The sequence below is a fragment of the Buteo buteo genome, chromosome 8 (assembly GCF_964188355.1).
Source record: "Buteo buteo chromosome 8, bButBut1.hap1.1, whole genome shotgun sequence".
Taxonomy (NCBI): Eukaryota; Metazoa; Chordata; class Aves; order Accipitriformes; family Accipitridae; genus Buteo; species Buteo buteo.
Window position 1 is genome coordinate 32,425,190 of NC_134178.1, and position 13,697 is coordinate 32,438,886.

General features: G+C 37.1%; 1 protein-coding gene across 1 annotated transcript in view; it reads right to left on the bottom strand.

Annotated features, from left to right (window-relative positions):
- Positions 1-7,245: 7,245 nt before the first annotated feature.
- EPHA6 (EPH receptor A6) overlaps positions 7,246-13,697 on the bottom strand; it is a 513,140-nt gene continuing 506,688 nt past the window's right edge. The window contains exons 18-19 of the mRNA XM_075034050.1: positions 11,736-11,885; positions 7,246-8,798 (exon numbers count right to left, since the gene is read on the bottom strand). Coding sequence (XP_074890151.1) covers positions 8,684-8,798; positions 11,736-11,885 — 265 coding nt within the window. The 3' untranslated portion in view covers positions 7,246-8,683. The remainder of the gene's footprint in view (positions 8,799-11,735; positions 11,886-13,697) is intronic.

Genomic DNA, 13,697 nt, shown 5'->3' on the forward strand with positions numbered 1-13,697 from the left:
GTCCAATAAACAGAACCACTAGGAGGGCATTAGTTATTTTGTTTGCTACTGTGCGTTTCATTAACTGGCAAATCTCAAAACTTACACTGCAATGCACTAGGAGTATAAAACCGCTTGTCAAAGAGGCAAATGATCAGCTAGAACTTCTATTATGAAGGGGAGATAATATTGCATAATGTTTAGGAAAGAATAAAGATAGACAAATCTCATTTTTCTGTAGATTGTGTTTGTTTGATGGGGATGGTTTGATGGTTTTCTCCTGAATTTAAATCCAGGACTTTGGGGAATTTTCTAGGGAAAAAAAAACCAACCAAAAACATTTCTGTTAGATACTCTATTAGATGCGTAGGTCATTTTAAGTACTTATTCAAAACACAGAGATGGTAGCCCATTCCAGATTAAAAAAAAAAAAGAGTGCAGCAACCACCTTTTGTACCTTGCAGTTCAGCTCTGCCATGTTGAAGGTAATCATAATCTTTCATCATATCCCTGAGGTAGTAGCCTTGTCTTTTATGCTCAGTGCAGTCTCTTCTCCCCTATTAAATGTGACCATCCATTCCATGCAAATCTACAGAAACCTTTGATCCAAACCCTCTTTCAGTCTATTGGCATCTTCTCATGGATTTAACTGACTTTGGATTGTGCCCTGAAGGACCAACCTACATCTCAACCTGAAACTCTCAACAGAGAAATTAAAACTAGCAAAAATTTTAGTGATACATTTGAATGACAAGACAGCATGTGTCCTAGTAAGTGCTGGTTCTCTAACAACAAATCAACCATGACAGTAGCGGGATGCAGGAAAGGAGAATCTGTTTGGAGAGCCGAATCCTACATACAGTATGTGTAATGCAGGGCTTCATCTCACTGTCAGTGAAGTCAGTAACAAACTCTCATGAATTTTGGTCATAGCAAGACCATGGCTATTGACACTGAAACATTTAATTCCTCACAGTTACATCATTGTCCCTGGAATTACTCCATCAAGAAGTTTATTAAAATCTTTCAGCAGGATTTGGAAATACTAGGTGTATTAGAGTAGAACCTTCCCAAGACAAAAATGGAACTTGTGAATTAGGCATTTAGTAACTAAAATAATCCACAGATTTGAAACATTGGCTGCATTTTGTCTTTTTCAGCTAATCCTATTGTACATAAAGAGACTGTGACGGTAAGTTATGCAGCTCAGAGCATTCAGCTTCTTAAAAAAAATAGCCCTCTTTTGCTTTTCCTTTTTGCCTCTTAATCATTCTCAAGTAAAGCTCAGTCTGAATGAGAGAAAGCTGAAAATCTAGTTTGTAAGCCACTCTTTACTGTTTATTTAGGTTCCTCTCAAAAAAGCCAGTATGCAACAAGAAGAATAAGTAGTCTTTCAGTTACAGAATTGTGTCTATGGGAGGTTCTAATCTAAATGATGACAGTTGTACCTGTTTTTTTTGTCATAGGCTGGACCCTGGGAAACCAGTACATCAGATTTTTTTCAATCACTGCTGTAGAAGAGCCTCAGAGCATTATGCGGTGATGATACTGTGTAAATACTCCCTAGACTGTTTCAATGGGTGCTTTTTCATCATTCACAGCCAGAAATGAATATTTGGATTCCAGTGCAGATTTCCCCCAAATGTGATTTTCAAGATTCTAGATTCAAGGTTCCTTTCTATACAACCAAGGCCCCAGGCATCACACAGTTCAGAATACAGAGAGCTAGAATGCTCTTTGATTTGTGAATTTTCAGTCTGAGGGTTTTGGCTTATCTACCTCTCAACATACATGCTGCTGCTTAGCAGTTCTTCACTGAAGTGTCAATAATGAGAAGTATTAGTATTTATTATGGTTTAGTCACAAATTTGTAATCGGCTTGCTGATGTGCATATTAGAGATGAATATTCCCCAAAACGTGTAGTATTTCCCAAATTAAAAGTCAGCAATGTCTCCTCACATATCAAGAAAAATATGGGCAGCAGGTTTTGTGATAATATCAATGAATGTACTGGACTCCTCAAGGAAACTATATGTGGTACTGAAGTTAAAAAAAAGAAGAAAAAAAATGTTATCCCATGTTGCCTTACAATTTTTTTATAGGGACTTGGATTTGCAAGTCCTTTATGCCTAACTCTACTCATGTAAATTGTCCCATTTCTAATCAACCTCCTTATGTGAATTAAGCCACACAAACATGTAACTGTTTACAGATTCAGGAGTTTCTGAGCGTGGCACAGTACACACATTATTACTGAGACACACGTGTAGTTACCTCCTAGTCAAAGTGCTCAGATGCTTAGACATAGGTCAAAATTTTGGACAGGAACAAAGTAGAACATGTATGAAAACTTCAAATGATTTTGAGACTGACCTTTTTAATATATTTTTTTCCATACCTTCAGTGTCATGACTTGGCATTTTTTATTCCAGTTTAATTACACAGGTATGAAAAATAATAGGCTAAACCTTTCTGGAAGAGAGATGTACTTGGGAAATCTCTTGCAGGAAAGAAAGGTAAGAGATACTCATGTAGGATATTTAAAGAAACATACACAGAAGTAGATTTCACTGAACTGGCAATGTATTATTACACATTAAAAATATGGAAATATATTTTAATTCTAATCAGTTTTTTAACCTCATGTTTTTTCATCAACCATTTTTGTTGGTTTTTCTTTCTAAAATTAATTAAATCTTTTTATACTATACACTGGCATATCCTTACTCATATTCCCTTGAAAATTTCCTTCATTTTAACCTCATAAGTGTCTATAAATGGCTATTTAAAAGAAAATAATTTATATACCGTTTAAACATCTTTGGTGACTTCAGCAGAGGGACTCAAACTTTTTATAGCATGGACTACATCTTACTAGAGATGCTGGCTCATGGGCACCTTGCTTCCCCTTTATGATCACTGACAATTTCCACAGTAACTAGTTGTACGGAAAAGAATTATTAGAAAGGGGTTTGGTGTGGTGGCAGTAGAAGGGTCAGCATCAGATGACCAGGCAGCTTTCTGTAAGCCAGTTTGAAAATGTTTTTTCTGCCTGCAGAGGAAATGAGAGGCTGTCCATTTCCAGATAACAAGCCAAGGAAGTTGGGAAGTACTATACACATACAGTGCATGCCGTTAAAAATTTTAAAAGCCAGTGGAGCAGATCAACCCCATTAGCATTATTGGGAGTTAGGTAATTAATTTGGGAGGTTTGAAAAACCTCAGACATTATGATATACATTATATATACAATTCTTTATGTACATATAGACAAATATTTTATAACCATAACATGCTCAACATATCCTGGTCCATAATCTGAGGAACTATACACAACCATAGCACTCATGGAAGAGCAGTGTGCACTACTAAATACAGTATGTGATGGTAGAAGATATTTGTGAGCTGTAAGTGCATGGAACTGTCTTATGCAACTCTTTTGTTTTTTTGTTAGAGATCCCTAGCAAAATATGGGCAGGTCTTCCTTTTTCACCTTATTGTAGGCTTTAGGGATTTTTTTTCCTTTTCAGGGCTGATTCATTTGTCTCTCCAGGAGATTTCAAGATCACTGTCGTACTAAGTGTTAGCCCAGCCCAACACATCTTTCCCTCACTCTCAAAAAATAATCATAGTACCATTATAAAAAGAAAAAAAAAATTATCTTTGCCATTTTATTCAGGAAAGATCAATTACAGTTGGTGAAAAAGGGTATTCTGGAAGAAAACTGTTTAACAGAATACAATGCTCTTCAACCGTGTGCAAATGCTGTGAGTGAAGTATCTCTATTTTTAATGCTTTTCCTAGAAAATGCAATGGACGACAGACTTTTTATTATGACTCTAACTTTTGTTACTCTAAAAGATGTGTTGGACTGGATTAGAAGCGAGTCCTCCTTTCCAGTCTCTGCAGGACATATTCCAAGATAAACTGAGTCCACGACTGGGTAGTTACAGGTACCCTCTGTTCATAAGAGAAATTCTCAGCTGCCAGAATGTGTCCCATAGAACCATTCCATCAGCTGAGTTAAATCAGCTAAATACATGCTTCAGTTTGCAATGGGGCCACCTGAAATTTAGCCACTGATCTTCAATACAAGTTAAAGTATGTTCTATGCTGCTTTATCTTGGTGGCTGATATGGTCCCCTGGGGCCATTCGAACATGGAAATTGCTGTGGTCAATACAGTCTTACTAGGCACCTCCACAGTCCCAGCTATTCCATACTGTGAATCTCTACTGCATCTGAATAAAGGGCGTTTTGTACATTACTTATGAGCCACCTTTGGATCCTGTATGAATCTGCATTGAAAAAGAAATAATTGGAGCCCAGTATTAGGCTCATCATATAAAAAATAGAAAATGGATAGTCAGTCTTAAATTACAGAAAAATCAAAGTACTACAGTCTGTGAGTTCCATGTCAGAATAATCCAGCTAGTACCCAATACAATTTTGGACACAGAATGCTTTGTCCAGAGCAACTAATTTATTTGAATTTATTGTTGAGTGCACTATTTGCAATTAGAGGATTGCCTTATGCTGAAAGGTCTTGGCTGATGTCTTAAAGCATAGCATGTGTCTAAGCTTTTATTAGACGGACACTGAATTTACATTCATTGGAAACAAAAAGAGTAACTTTTGTTTAAGAAAAATTTAAATTACATAGCTCAATTCTCATCCTGTCACCTCATGGAGTCCCATTGCTCCTCAGTAATTCCAATATGCAAACACCTCATAAGCAAAATCTACTGAACCTTCTGCTGTTACTTGTTCAGTTTTAACACTAGCATCATAGACAAGATCCTCTCTTTTTCACAGGTTCAGCATAAGGACTGGATACAATCAATGCATGAGATTCACCTGACCAAGCACAGATGCCTGGATGTGAGCTAGTCATTTTGATCTCTTTGAATGCAGAGAAACAGGTGCTTCTTTGGCACAATTAATCTAACCCGGAAGTAACTAATTACATTTGTCAGATGACTCACATCGTACAAGGGCCCACTTCTCTCCATTGATTAAAAGGGAACCTCAGATGACTTGCTCAAATGCAGACCTCCAAAAATTAGGTGAGAAGAATTCCTCCTAATATGTCTCAGGGCTCTGGTTGACAAGTGGAGATAGCTTGAGTAAGGATGACTGATATGGTTTCCATGTTAGATGACCATCCCATGGACATCCAAGTTGCTTGTCAGTCAACTTTGGAAGCAGTGTGGTTGGCACATGACGGACAGCTGGGGCAGTGCGCTTCTCAGCCAAGAGACACTAACCTGGTCCTGCTCAGCAGTCAAGGCCCTCGCTTAAGCTATGTTTTGGAGGCTTAAGTGATACACAAGCCATGATAACAGTACAGGTGGATGGATTTTATTCTAGATTAATGACAGTCAGATCTGTGAGAAAAATCTACATATGGATATTACTTGTAAATAACTTAGAACGATTTCCTTATATCCACCTTTTAATGCCTTTTTTTTTTTCTGGCTTGCGTATCATGCATACTTTATTTTGTGAACTTTTCAGTCATGAAGCACTCTGCAATGTGGGCCAGATTCTCAAAAACAGCCTACTAGATTTGCTTAAATTTGTTAATTTTAAACTCTAACTGCACACTGCAATATGCAGGGTAACCAAATAAAGCTTATTTTCACCTGAAGAAAGTATCCCCTGTAACAAAGAAATTTACTCTAATTTCACATACACATTTGTGGCCTGCACCGAATTAAGCTCACATTTGAAAAATAACACCCGTTGCGTTCTTGTTTGTTTTTAAATTAAAAAAATAGGACCCCCTCCCCCCAAACAAGAGTAAGCTTGGAATTGGAGCAAGAGCAAATAAAGTGTTTCCAAAATGGGGAAAATATAAATTTGATCAAGATAACTATTATAGAAGTGTCATACTGCACCACAACAACGAAAACCCAAGCCATATAAACCCACAAAATCCTGGATTTACAATGTTTTTTAATAAACGTCCTCACCCAAAGAATCCCTTGTTCTTTCCTTTCTGGTTACCCAAACTGTTGTTTATATAAAAAAATATATCTGATTAATAAATGTTTTAATATTGTTATATTTTTTCTATTGAAAATATATTTTCAGTAGTGTGATAAATTTTTAAATTAATTTCCATGAAATATATCCAGTTTGTGCGCACATAACATGCTGCTCTGCATCCACACTACCAGGAATGAAAAAAATGTGCAAAGGAGAATTTAAAAGTGCACATACATGGTTTGGATTAATTATGAGTAATTTTAAAACCCCATTAACAAATAACAGACTCATACCTCCTCGGTAATGTATTTAATTGTGAGAGAGGCTCCTTCCACAGATGTCACGTTGTTGGCCACGGAAGCAATGACAGGCAAAATGGATAACAAAATTATCAAGGAAAATGAACTTTTAAATTACTCTGTGATGATAGTATTTTTAAAAAAGCTTCAGGTAAGTATGATTTTTCTTTCCATAAGAGAACCTTTACCAAAAAATTATTCAGATGTGGAATTGGGGCAGAATTTTTCAAGTGACAGTCACAGAAAAGAACAAATGCTTTTTTTCCCCACTAAAGGCCTGTGATCCTGCAAAATGCACATGCTTGTACAGTCCTACCGAGTTCAGTGGGACTGCTCATGCTGGCAAGATTACCTTTGTAGCTAGAATAGGACTGGAGCTGCCCTTCTTTAAAAAAAGCTCATCAAATTGGCGTTGTAGAACACTGGTGAATCCTGATCTTTAGAAAACTTGTTCCTCAGTTAAATCTGTTTTTTTTTTTTTTTTTTTTAAATGAAAGAAAGGAAAATTTACTTAGTGCACTACTGGTATATCACTTAAACTAATGCAGTTATTCCAACATAAAGTGACGGCAGTGAATCAGGCCTAGCGTGTCCTACTCTGAACTGGTTGGAAGCATAATCTTTTCTGAGTTGCTTTCTGATTTTCCTTCTTTGCCACTGGTATACAATAGCACCCTTTTCCAAGAGTTAGGAGATACATTTTGATTTACAAGATGTAAATTAAGCAGTAAATATCATTATGATTACATGAAGTAGTTAGTTCATTTTGATATACACATGTATTATACTAATTGCCCAAATGCACGTTTTAACAGAAGAGTTGTAATGCTTGAGTATATTGGAATGCCACATAACTAAAAAACATCCTCCAAACTATGTATAAATCAACGAAAGCATCTGTACCCAGTTTACATGTGACATGCATGTAGATCTGCGTGTGACTTCTACAGCACGCAGACATGCGCTCGTTCCCCTGTTCCCAGTAGCGCGTATCCCATGCAAAAGTTTGGAAATGTAGCCCAGCACGCCTGTGTAAGCTGTCTGAATAGAACATGAAAGCTGTAAGTCTTAAAGAGGTACAAATATTATGTTAGGCCTTTGCAGACATTTTCTTGCATGTAAATATGGCTATTGAAGAGTTCTAAAGGTCATTGTCTTCAATGTCATTTAGATAACTGTACTAAATGGAGATCTAGCCCATAGTAACCAGAGCTCCATTTCAGCAGATTCTGCTTTTTACTTCTAAAAGCAGTTAGAAGTAGACTCAAGGCAACATATTATTACACTGCTGTCTTACGTCTCCTTTTCTGCCTATGTACAAGATAACTGAATACCGCAGTGTGTAACTTCCAGCATTAGTTGGTGGTTGTACTGCTGCCCTCAACTGGAGAATGATATGGCTGGCCTGCTCCTATGGGAATAAGCACATCACCCCACTGATGGCTGGCCCTCTAAGGTCTGCTACCACTGGTGGAAATTATGCGTAGTTCAAGCAGCAGAGGCCTGCGTTTTTGGAACAGAAAGCTTTCTGAAGTCTACGTGGCCACGATATAGCTGACAACCATGTTTTACACATGGTTATGGAAATGTTACAAACAGTTTTCCAGTGAGTATTTGCCACGTAGTAGAAGCAAATGCTGAGTATTACTACAAAAAAAAAAAAAAGTCTAGGGTGGTGAAGAATCCCAAGGATGAACAAGTTTTCCAACCTAATCTAAAATTTAAAGCATAAAAAGTGTCGAGTGCTAAAGTAATTAAAAATCAAGAACCTTAAGATTTCAAACAGATTTCTCTCACTATCCTCCCAATTATTCACACAATGAAAACTCACTACATAAAATCATCAGTCATTTCTGCAAACAATACTAATGTTTTGAGGCACCAGCTTACCAGCATTCAAACTATCGTAAAGTAATATAACGATAGGACCCATACGTCTGGATTTAATTAAGAGAGAAAATAAATATTTATGTCAAACTTCTTTTTGATTGCACATTTGGTATTGGAAGTTACATGATCACAGAACATGAAAGAAGTCAAATACTTTTTGATCTACCAGCAAACTCTAAATACATCGATAAAGAAGCCACACCAGGCCAAATAGATTACTACTTTCAAGTAAGTTCATGAAAGTTTCCCAAATAGTGTTATACAAAGTTACACATCCATGCTGAGTTATTCATCAATGTGTAGCAAGAGTCTTGTAGTAGGCCAGGATTTTATCGGCAGATAAGTGGCGGAGGAGCTATGCAGTGTGATTAAAAATTCCAGTTTGGAAGCATTAACATAGAAGTACTTTATAGTCTGAACAGGAGATTGCAGTTCTTGAAGTTGGGAAGAGCAGAAGGGAAGAATGAGAATATTTTTCCATTTTATAAATGCTGAGGCACAGAACACAGTTGATTCTAGTACTTTCATACATGAAATCCTTTCTCCTGTATGTGCATCATGTGTAACCGCAAAGTCTGTAAACTGCTGACTATTCGTCTCTGGTGTCCAATGAGTACAACTCCAATTCTTCTAATGTCACTGCAAGATAAAAAGTTTCATCTTGGATGCAAGTATAGTAAAGCCTCTTGTACACAAAAGAGTATAAATATATGATGGATTGCTCTTCTTCAGGACAGTTTACCTTCCTGACTGGGACAAAAAAGAAAGCTGCAAGTGTTGAAGTTTTCTGCACCTGTCAATTCCAAATTTTTAAAGACAGCCATTTAAGAAAAAAAAAAAAATTGTAGTTAGAACTCTGGTATCTTTTGTAATACTAATGGTCAAGTAATTTTTCCAAATCTCAAGGAAGAACCTGAGAAGTGGGTTCTAATAGCCCATTTTTAATAATATGTTAGTAGCAAATGTTTCCCACTCATACTTGCAAAGGAACGGGGCTGATACGCTCACTCTTGCAGTTCTGAGGCAGAAATAACAGAGGCTGTACTTCTGATGATTAGGGGAATGGTGGTGAGAGATGGTCTAAAGATCAGAATAGCAGCAAATCTTCCAGCTTGACCCAGATTTTCCTCCCAGTTTCCCTTCATCTCATTTAGACCTGCACCCCAGAGTGGGTATCTCACCCACAGAGCTTGACTCTTTGGCAAGAATGAAGTCGACAGCCTCCACCATCCAGCACAATCCACTCATTTAGTTGTTCTCTAAACATCATCAACTGCAAGATGCTGAGAAAGATCACAGAGGTGGTGAGTGCAGGAAACTTCAGATATGCCTTGTCAATTGTGCAAATCCCACACTGGGACGTAGCATAGACATTGCCTGTTTAGATATCCTCAAAAATTGTTTGACGATATAGCGAGTAAAGGTGCTCACGGGATGAGGCATGACCTTTTCAGATTTGCAGTTCAGGATACCTGCCTCTGTATCCTCCAGAGGAATACCCACTGGATAGCAGCAACTATTATGTATTTAGGCTTAACATCGATGTGGGGGATGATACACAACACTTAAGGTCAGCAGGGACTATGCAAAAATACTGAGTGTCTTAGAAGCTAAAGAGTCAGCTAAAAGAATAAACCTTTACAGGGGCGAGTGGTATTAGAAATGCAAGAAAAATGCTTAGCACTTATCAAGGAAGGCCTGATAAAGCTCAGAAAGAAACCAGCAGACCTAGGGTGACAGAAGTTATTTGAAGAAAGAAGGAATCTTTCAAAAGGCTAAAGTGGTATTTAAAGAAAGAAAGTAGAAAGGATGATAACCTTAGACAGATAATCTGTAAAAGCACAGTAAGGCAGGCTAAAAAACTTGAGGAACAACCAGAAAAAGACACCTAATAATAAAACACTTAATAAATCTTTCAGCAAACTCACTGGGTACGAGAAGCCTGCCAGAGTGTCTGTAGAGTCTAATGATGATTTGGGTATAAAAGAGCACTGAAAGGCTGGCCACTGTTGGAAGACTAAACCAATTATTTGAGTTGACATTCACTGCAGAAGAAATTGAAGTGACTCCCATGCTGGAACCTTTCTGGGGGACTTTCCAGAGGATCTGTCTGAAGTTGAAGCAACTGCAGGAGAGGTTATGGGACAAACTGAAAAAACAATCAACAACCCACCTCCAGAACAAGACTATATTTAGCCAAGAGTTTTAAAAGAGCTAAAGGATGAAATAGTGGAATTACTAACAGGGACGTGAGAGAGGGAGCTGATAGCTGTGTTCCATGTGATTAAAATTCTTAGTGCCTGAGGCATGGAAAGTGGTGCCAGACAAAATAAAAAGTTTCCAGGAGAGCTGGGGAACCACAGACCTGTGAGTCTGAAATCATTACAAGGCATAATAGAAACTACAGTAAAGTATAGAATTATTGGATAGATTGGATAAATCATCTACTTGAATCACCATGGCTTTTGCAAAGAGAAGTCCTGTTTTATAAAGTTACTTGTTTCCAATGGGGGAGTAGGCATACATATGGATGATGGCAATTCATTTGATACACCCCACTTGGATTTCCAAAAGCTTTAGAGAAGATTCCTCATCAAAGCTGTATAAGGAAAATAAAGATCTAAGAAGGAAAAGGTCTTTGCGTGACTAAATAACTGGTTTAAAGACAGGAAGTAGGCATAAATTGTCAGGTTTTACAATGTCATCATTAATAGAAATCTTCAGGGACCTATGCTGGGATAATGTCAAACATTACTGTTCAAAAAATCAGTAAGTGGTCTGGAAAAACAGGTGTGCACAGAAGTGAAAAAGTCAGCTGGTGAGAGAGAGAATTGTTCAGGGTAGTAAGGGAAAGGGCCAGCTGTGAAGAGTTTTAGATCTTGTAAGACTAAGTGACTGCATAAAGCAGCAGATGAAGTTCAATGTAGGTGAATGTAAAGTGATACACAGGGGAGAAAAACCAGTCCTAACTTCACATGTAAAATTATTGAATCTTAACTGACCATTACCATTATTAATACAAACAGTCCCAGCATCAAATAGAAGATTATTCCCTTCTCGTGAATTCCCAGAGAACAAAATAGATCCTATCATTATGCTACCATATTAATCCATAGTTTGCTCAAACCCTTATATACTGGGTGCAGGGTTTTAATTTAAAAAATGATAGAGTGGTGTCAGAGACACCTGAAGAAGGGCAGCAAGGTGTGGAACACCTTCCTCATGGGGACTGACATGGGCTTGATGTTCATAGCAAAGTAAGAAAAGATTTTTGCCACTGATTTCAGTGGTCTAGATCAAAACTGATTTCCCAAGAAACATTTAAGGATGCTCACTGCTTGACCTTTGGTAGTGTTTGTTATGGTCACAGAATGAAACTATCAGTTCTGGGTCTCTTAATCATATCTTTCTCCTGTGTTGTTTTGATAAAAAACTGTATTTGTCTTTTATTAGCTTAGGTAGGAAAGGAAATGAAATGAAAGCACTGTTCCATATATCGTGATGATTACGTGACTGCAGCATCTAAACAAATTCAGATTGTTTAGTCACAATAGGGATAATAGATTACATACTTACTCAATATTCATTCTTGAAACCATATCCAAAGTTGTGAAACCTGCTGCCATGAAGTTATTTTTATACTGACCCATTTTTATGGAGTCCAGCCAGTCACTGACTGAAACAAACAAAGGATATTCTGGAACTTCACCAGGTGAATCTGGCATTCTGTAAAAACAAAATGCAAATATTACCAAAGCAGTACAAAAATATAACACTCAATTTACTCTGGTGCTCATTATTTTTATTAAAAGGCAGAAGGAATGAGAGAGGAGCCTGAGCTGTAAAGGTCAGATCTTGACCTAGGATCAATTTAACCCATTGTCAAAAACTTACAAATCATGTCAGTCTGCCAAATTGCACTACTGAAACAATATTTTTTTTGTTACTACAGTTCGTAACAAACCAAGGAACAGACCTCTCCCACTGCTCTTTTTTTTGTTTTCAGAGTGTTTCTTTACAGATCAGGATGATAATAATTTATAAATACAGTAGTCAAAGTAGAGGACAAACAAAATTTAACATGAGATACAATTTAAAAATATTAAAATGCTGTGAGATGATTTTTACATTTATCTACAAAAAACCCCAAATGGCTCCTTATTGTTATACCATTATGCAATGGGAACATTTTGATTACAGTGTTCAAAACCTAAAACTAAGCCTAAAAGGAGCAAAAAGAATACAATTTTATATCTTTGCTTTTACATAGACTTATATAGAGTAGCAAATAAAAATGAAGGAGCTAATTTGGTTACATTTCTGTTTCAGTTCTTTTCCCTAATATTATTGCAACTGAAACAGAAAGGTGGCGGGAAAAAAAATATATATATGTTCCAATTTTGGGGCATATATTTCCAGTCTTCTGTTGCATACCACACTGGTGAGGGCTCACAACTTCCATTGACTTTGTACATTTTGTGTAGAGAAACTGTAGGAACAGAATGCAGAAAGAGCACACTGCTGTTCATAAAAGCTTATGATAGCCTTTAGGAGAAAGTTATAATTAATTTAAAATTAAAATTTAGACAGTAAAAGCCAGCCAACATTAACTGATGGAACATGACTTATGTATAATGTAGGAAACAACATACCCTAGTATCTTAACATACCGAGTTTCAACCACACATATTCAAATACATTAAACACACTGATTTTCATTTATATTATCAAAATGATAGAGAGCAAAACTGAAGGACAGAAGAACACTGTTAAGTACAAACCTCAGTTAAAGACCTGCTAAGGTCCCTTCCAACCTGAATTACTCTATGATTGTATGATTTTATAGAATAACTGCTGATCTCATAAGTTAACTAATTCAGTTTGACTGCATCAAACATTCCCAAATGAATGGAAAAACTCCCAAGCAGGTGAGCTCAATAAGAGCTCGACTGCAAGAAAACAGGCATAAGTTTTTAGATCTTAAGTAATGTTTTAAAATAAGAATAGATAAAAATGCATTACTCTGATGCTAAATAAAGTGACCCAGGTACAAGTAGCAAGACATATATTATTTATATGCACATACACAGAAAGGCCACTAACTCTAGTGCATGGGCATTAAATCCCACAAGCCTCAGTAGTTTGTGGTAGATGCAAAGGCTGTAGCCCCTAACTCTAGGTTTTCCTAGTAACCTCTCCATTCAGCCTTTACCACAGTAAGATACCAGCCTCAGTCTTTGCCTTATGACTCAGCCCTTCTCCAAACCATATAAAAAAACCCTCTTAACCCACTTAGGTTCTCAGCAAGACACAGCCAGGCCTTGAGAACCCCTTAAAAACCCAGGGGGTCTCCATGAAAGCACCTTTATCTTAAGGTGAGTTTCAGCTAATGAAAGAAGTGAGGCCACCTGGACCTTCACCGATTTCAGCTGATATCCAGGGACAGCTTGGATCAATAAGCCTACAAAATTTACAAATTCTTCCACCACAACCTTGCTTCTCCTGTGGCTGCATTCATTTCTGTAATATTATTCATGG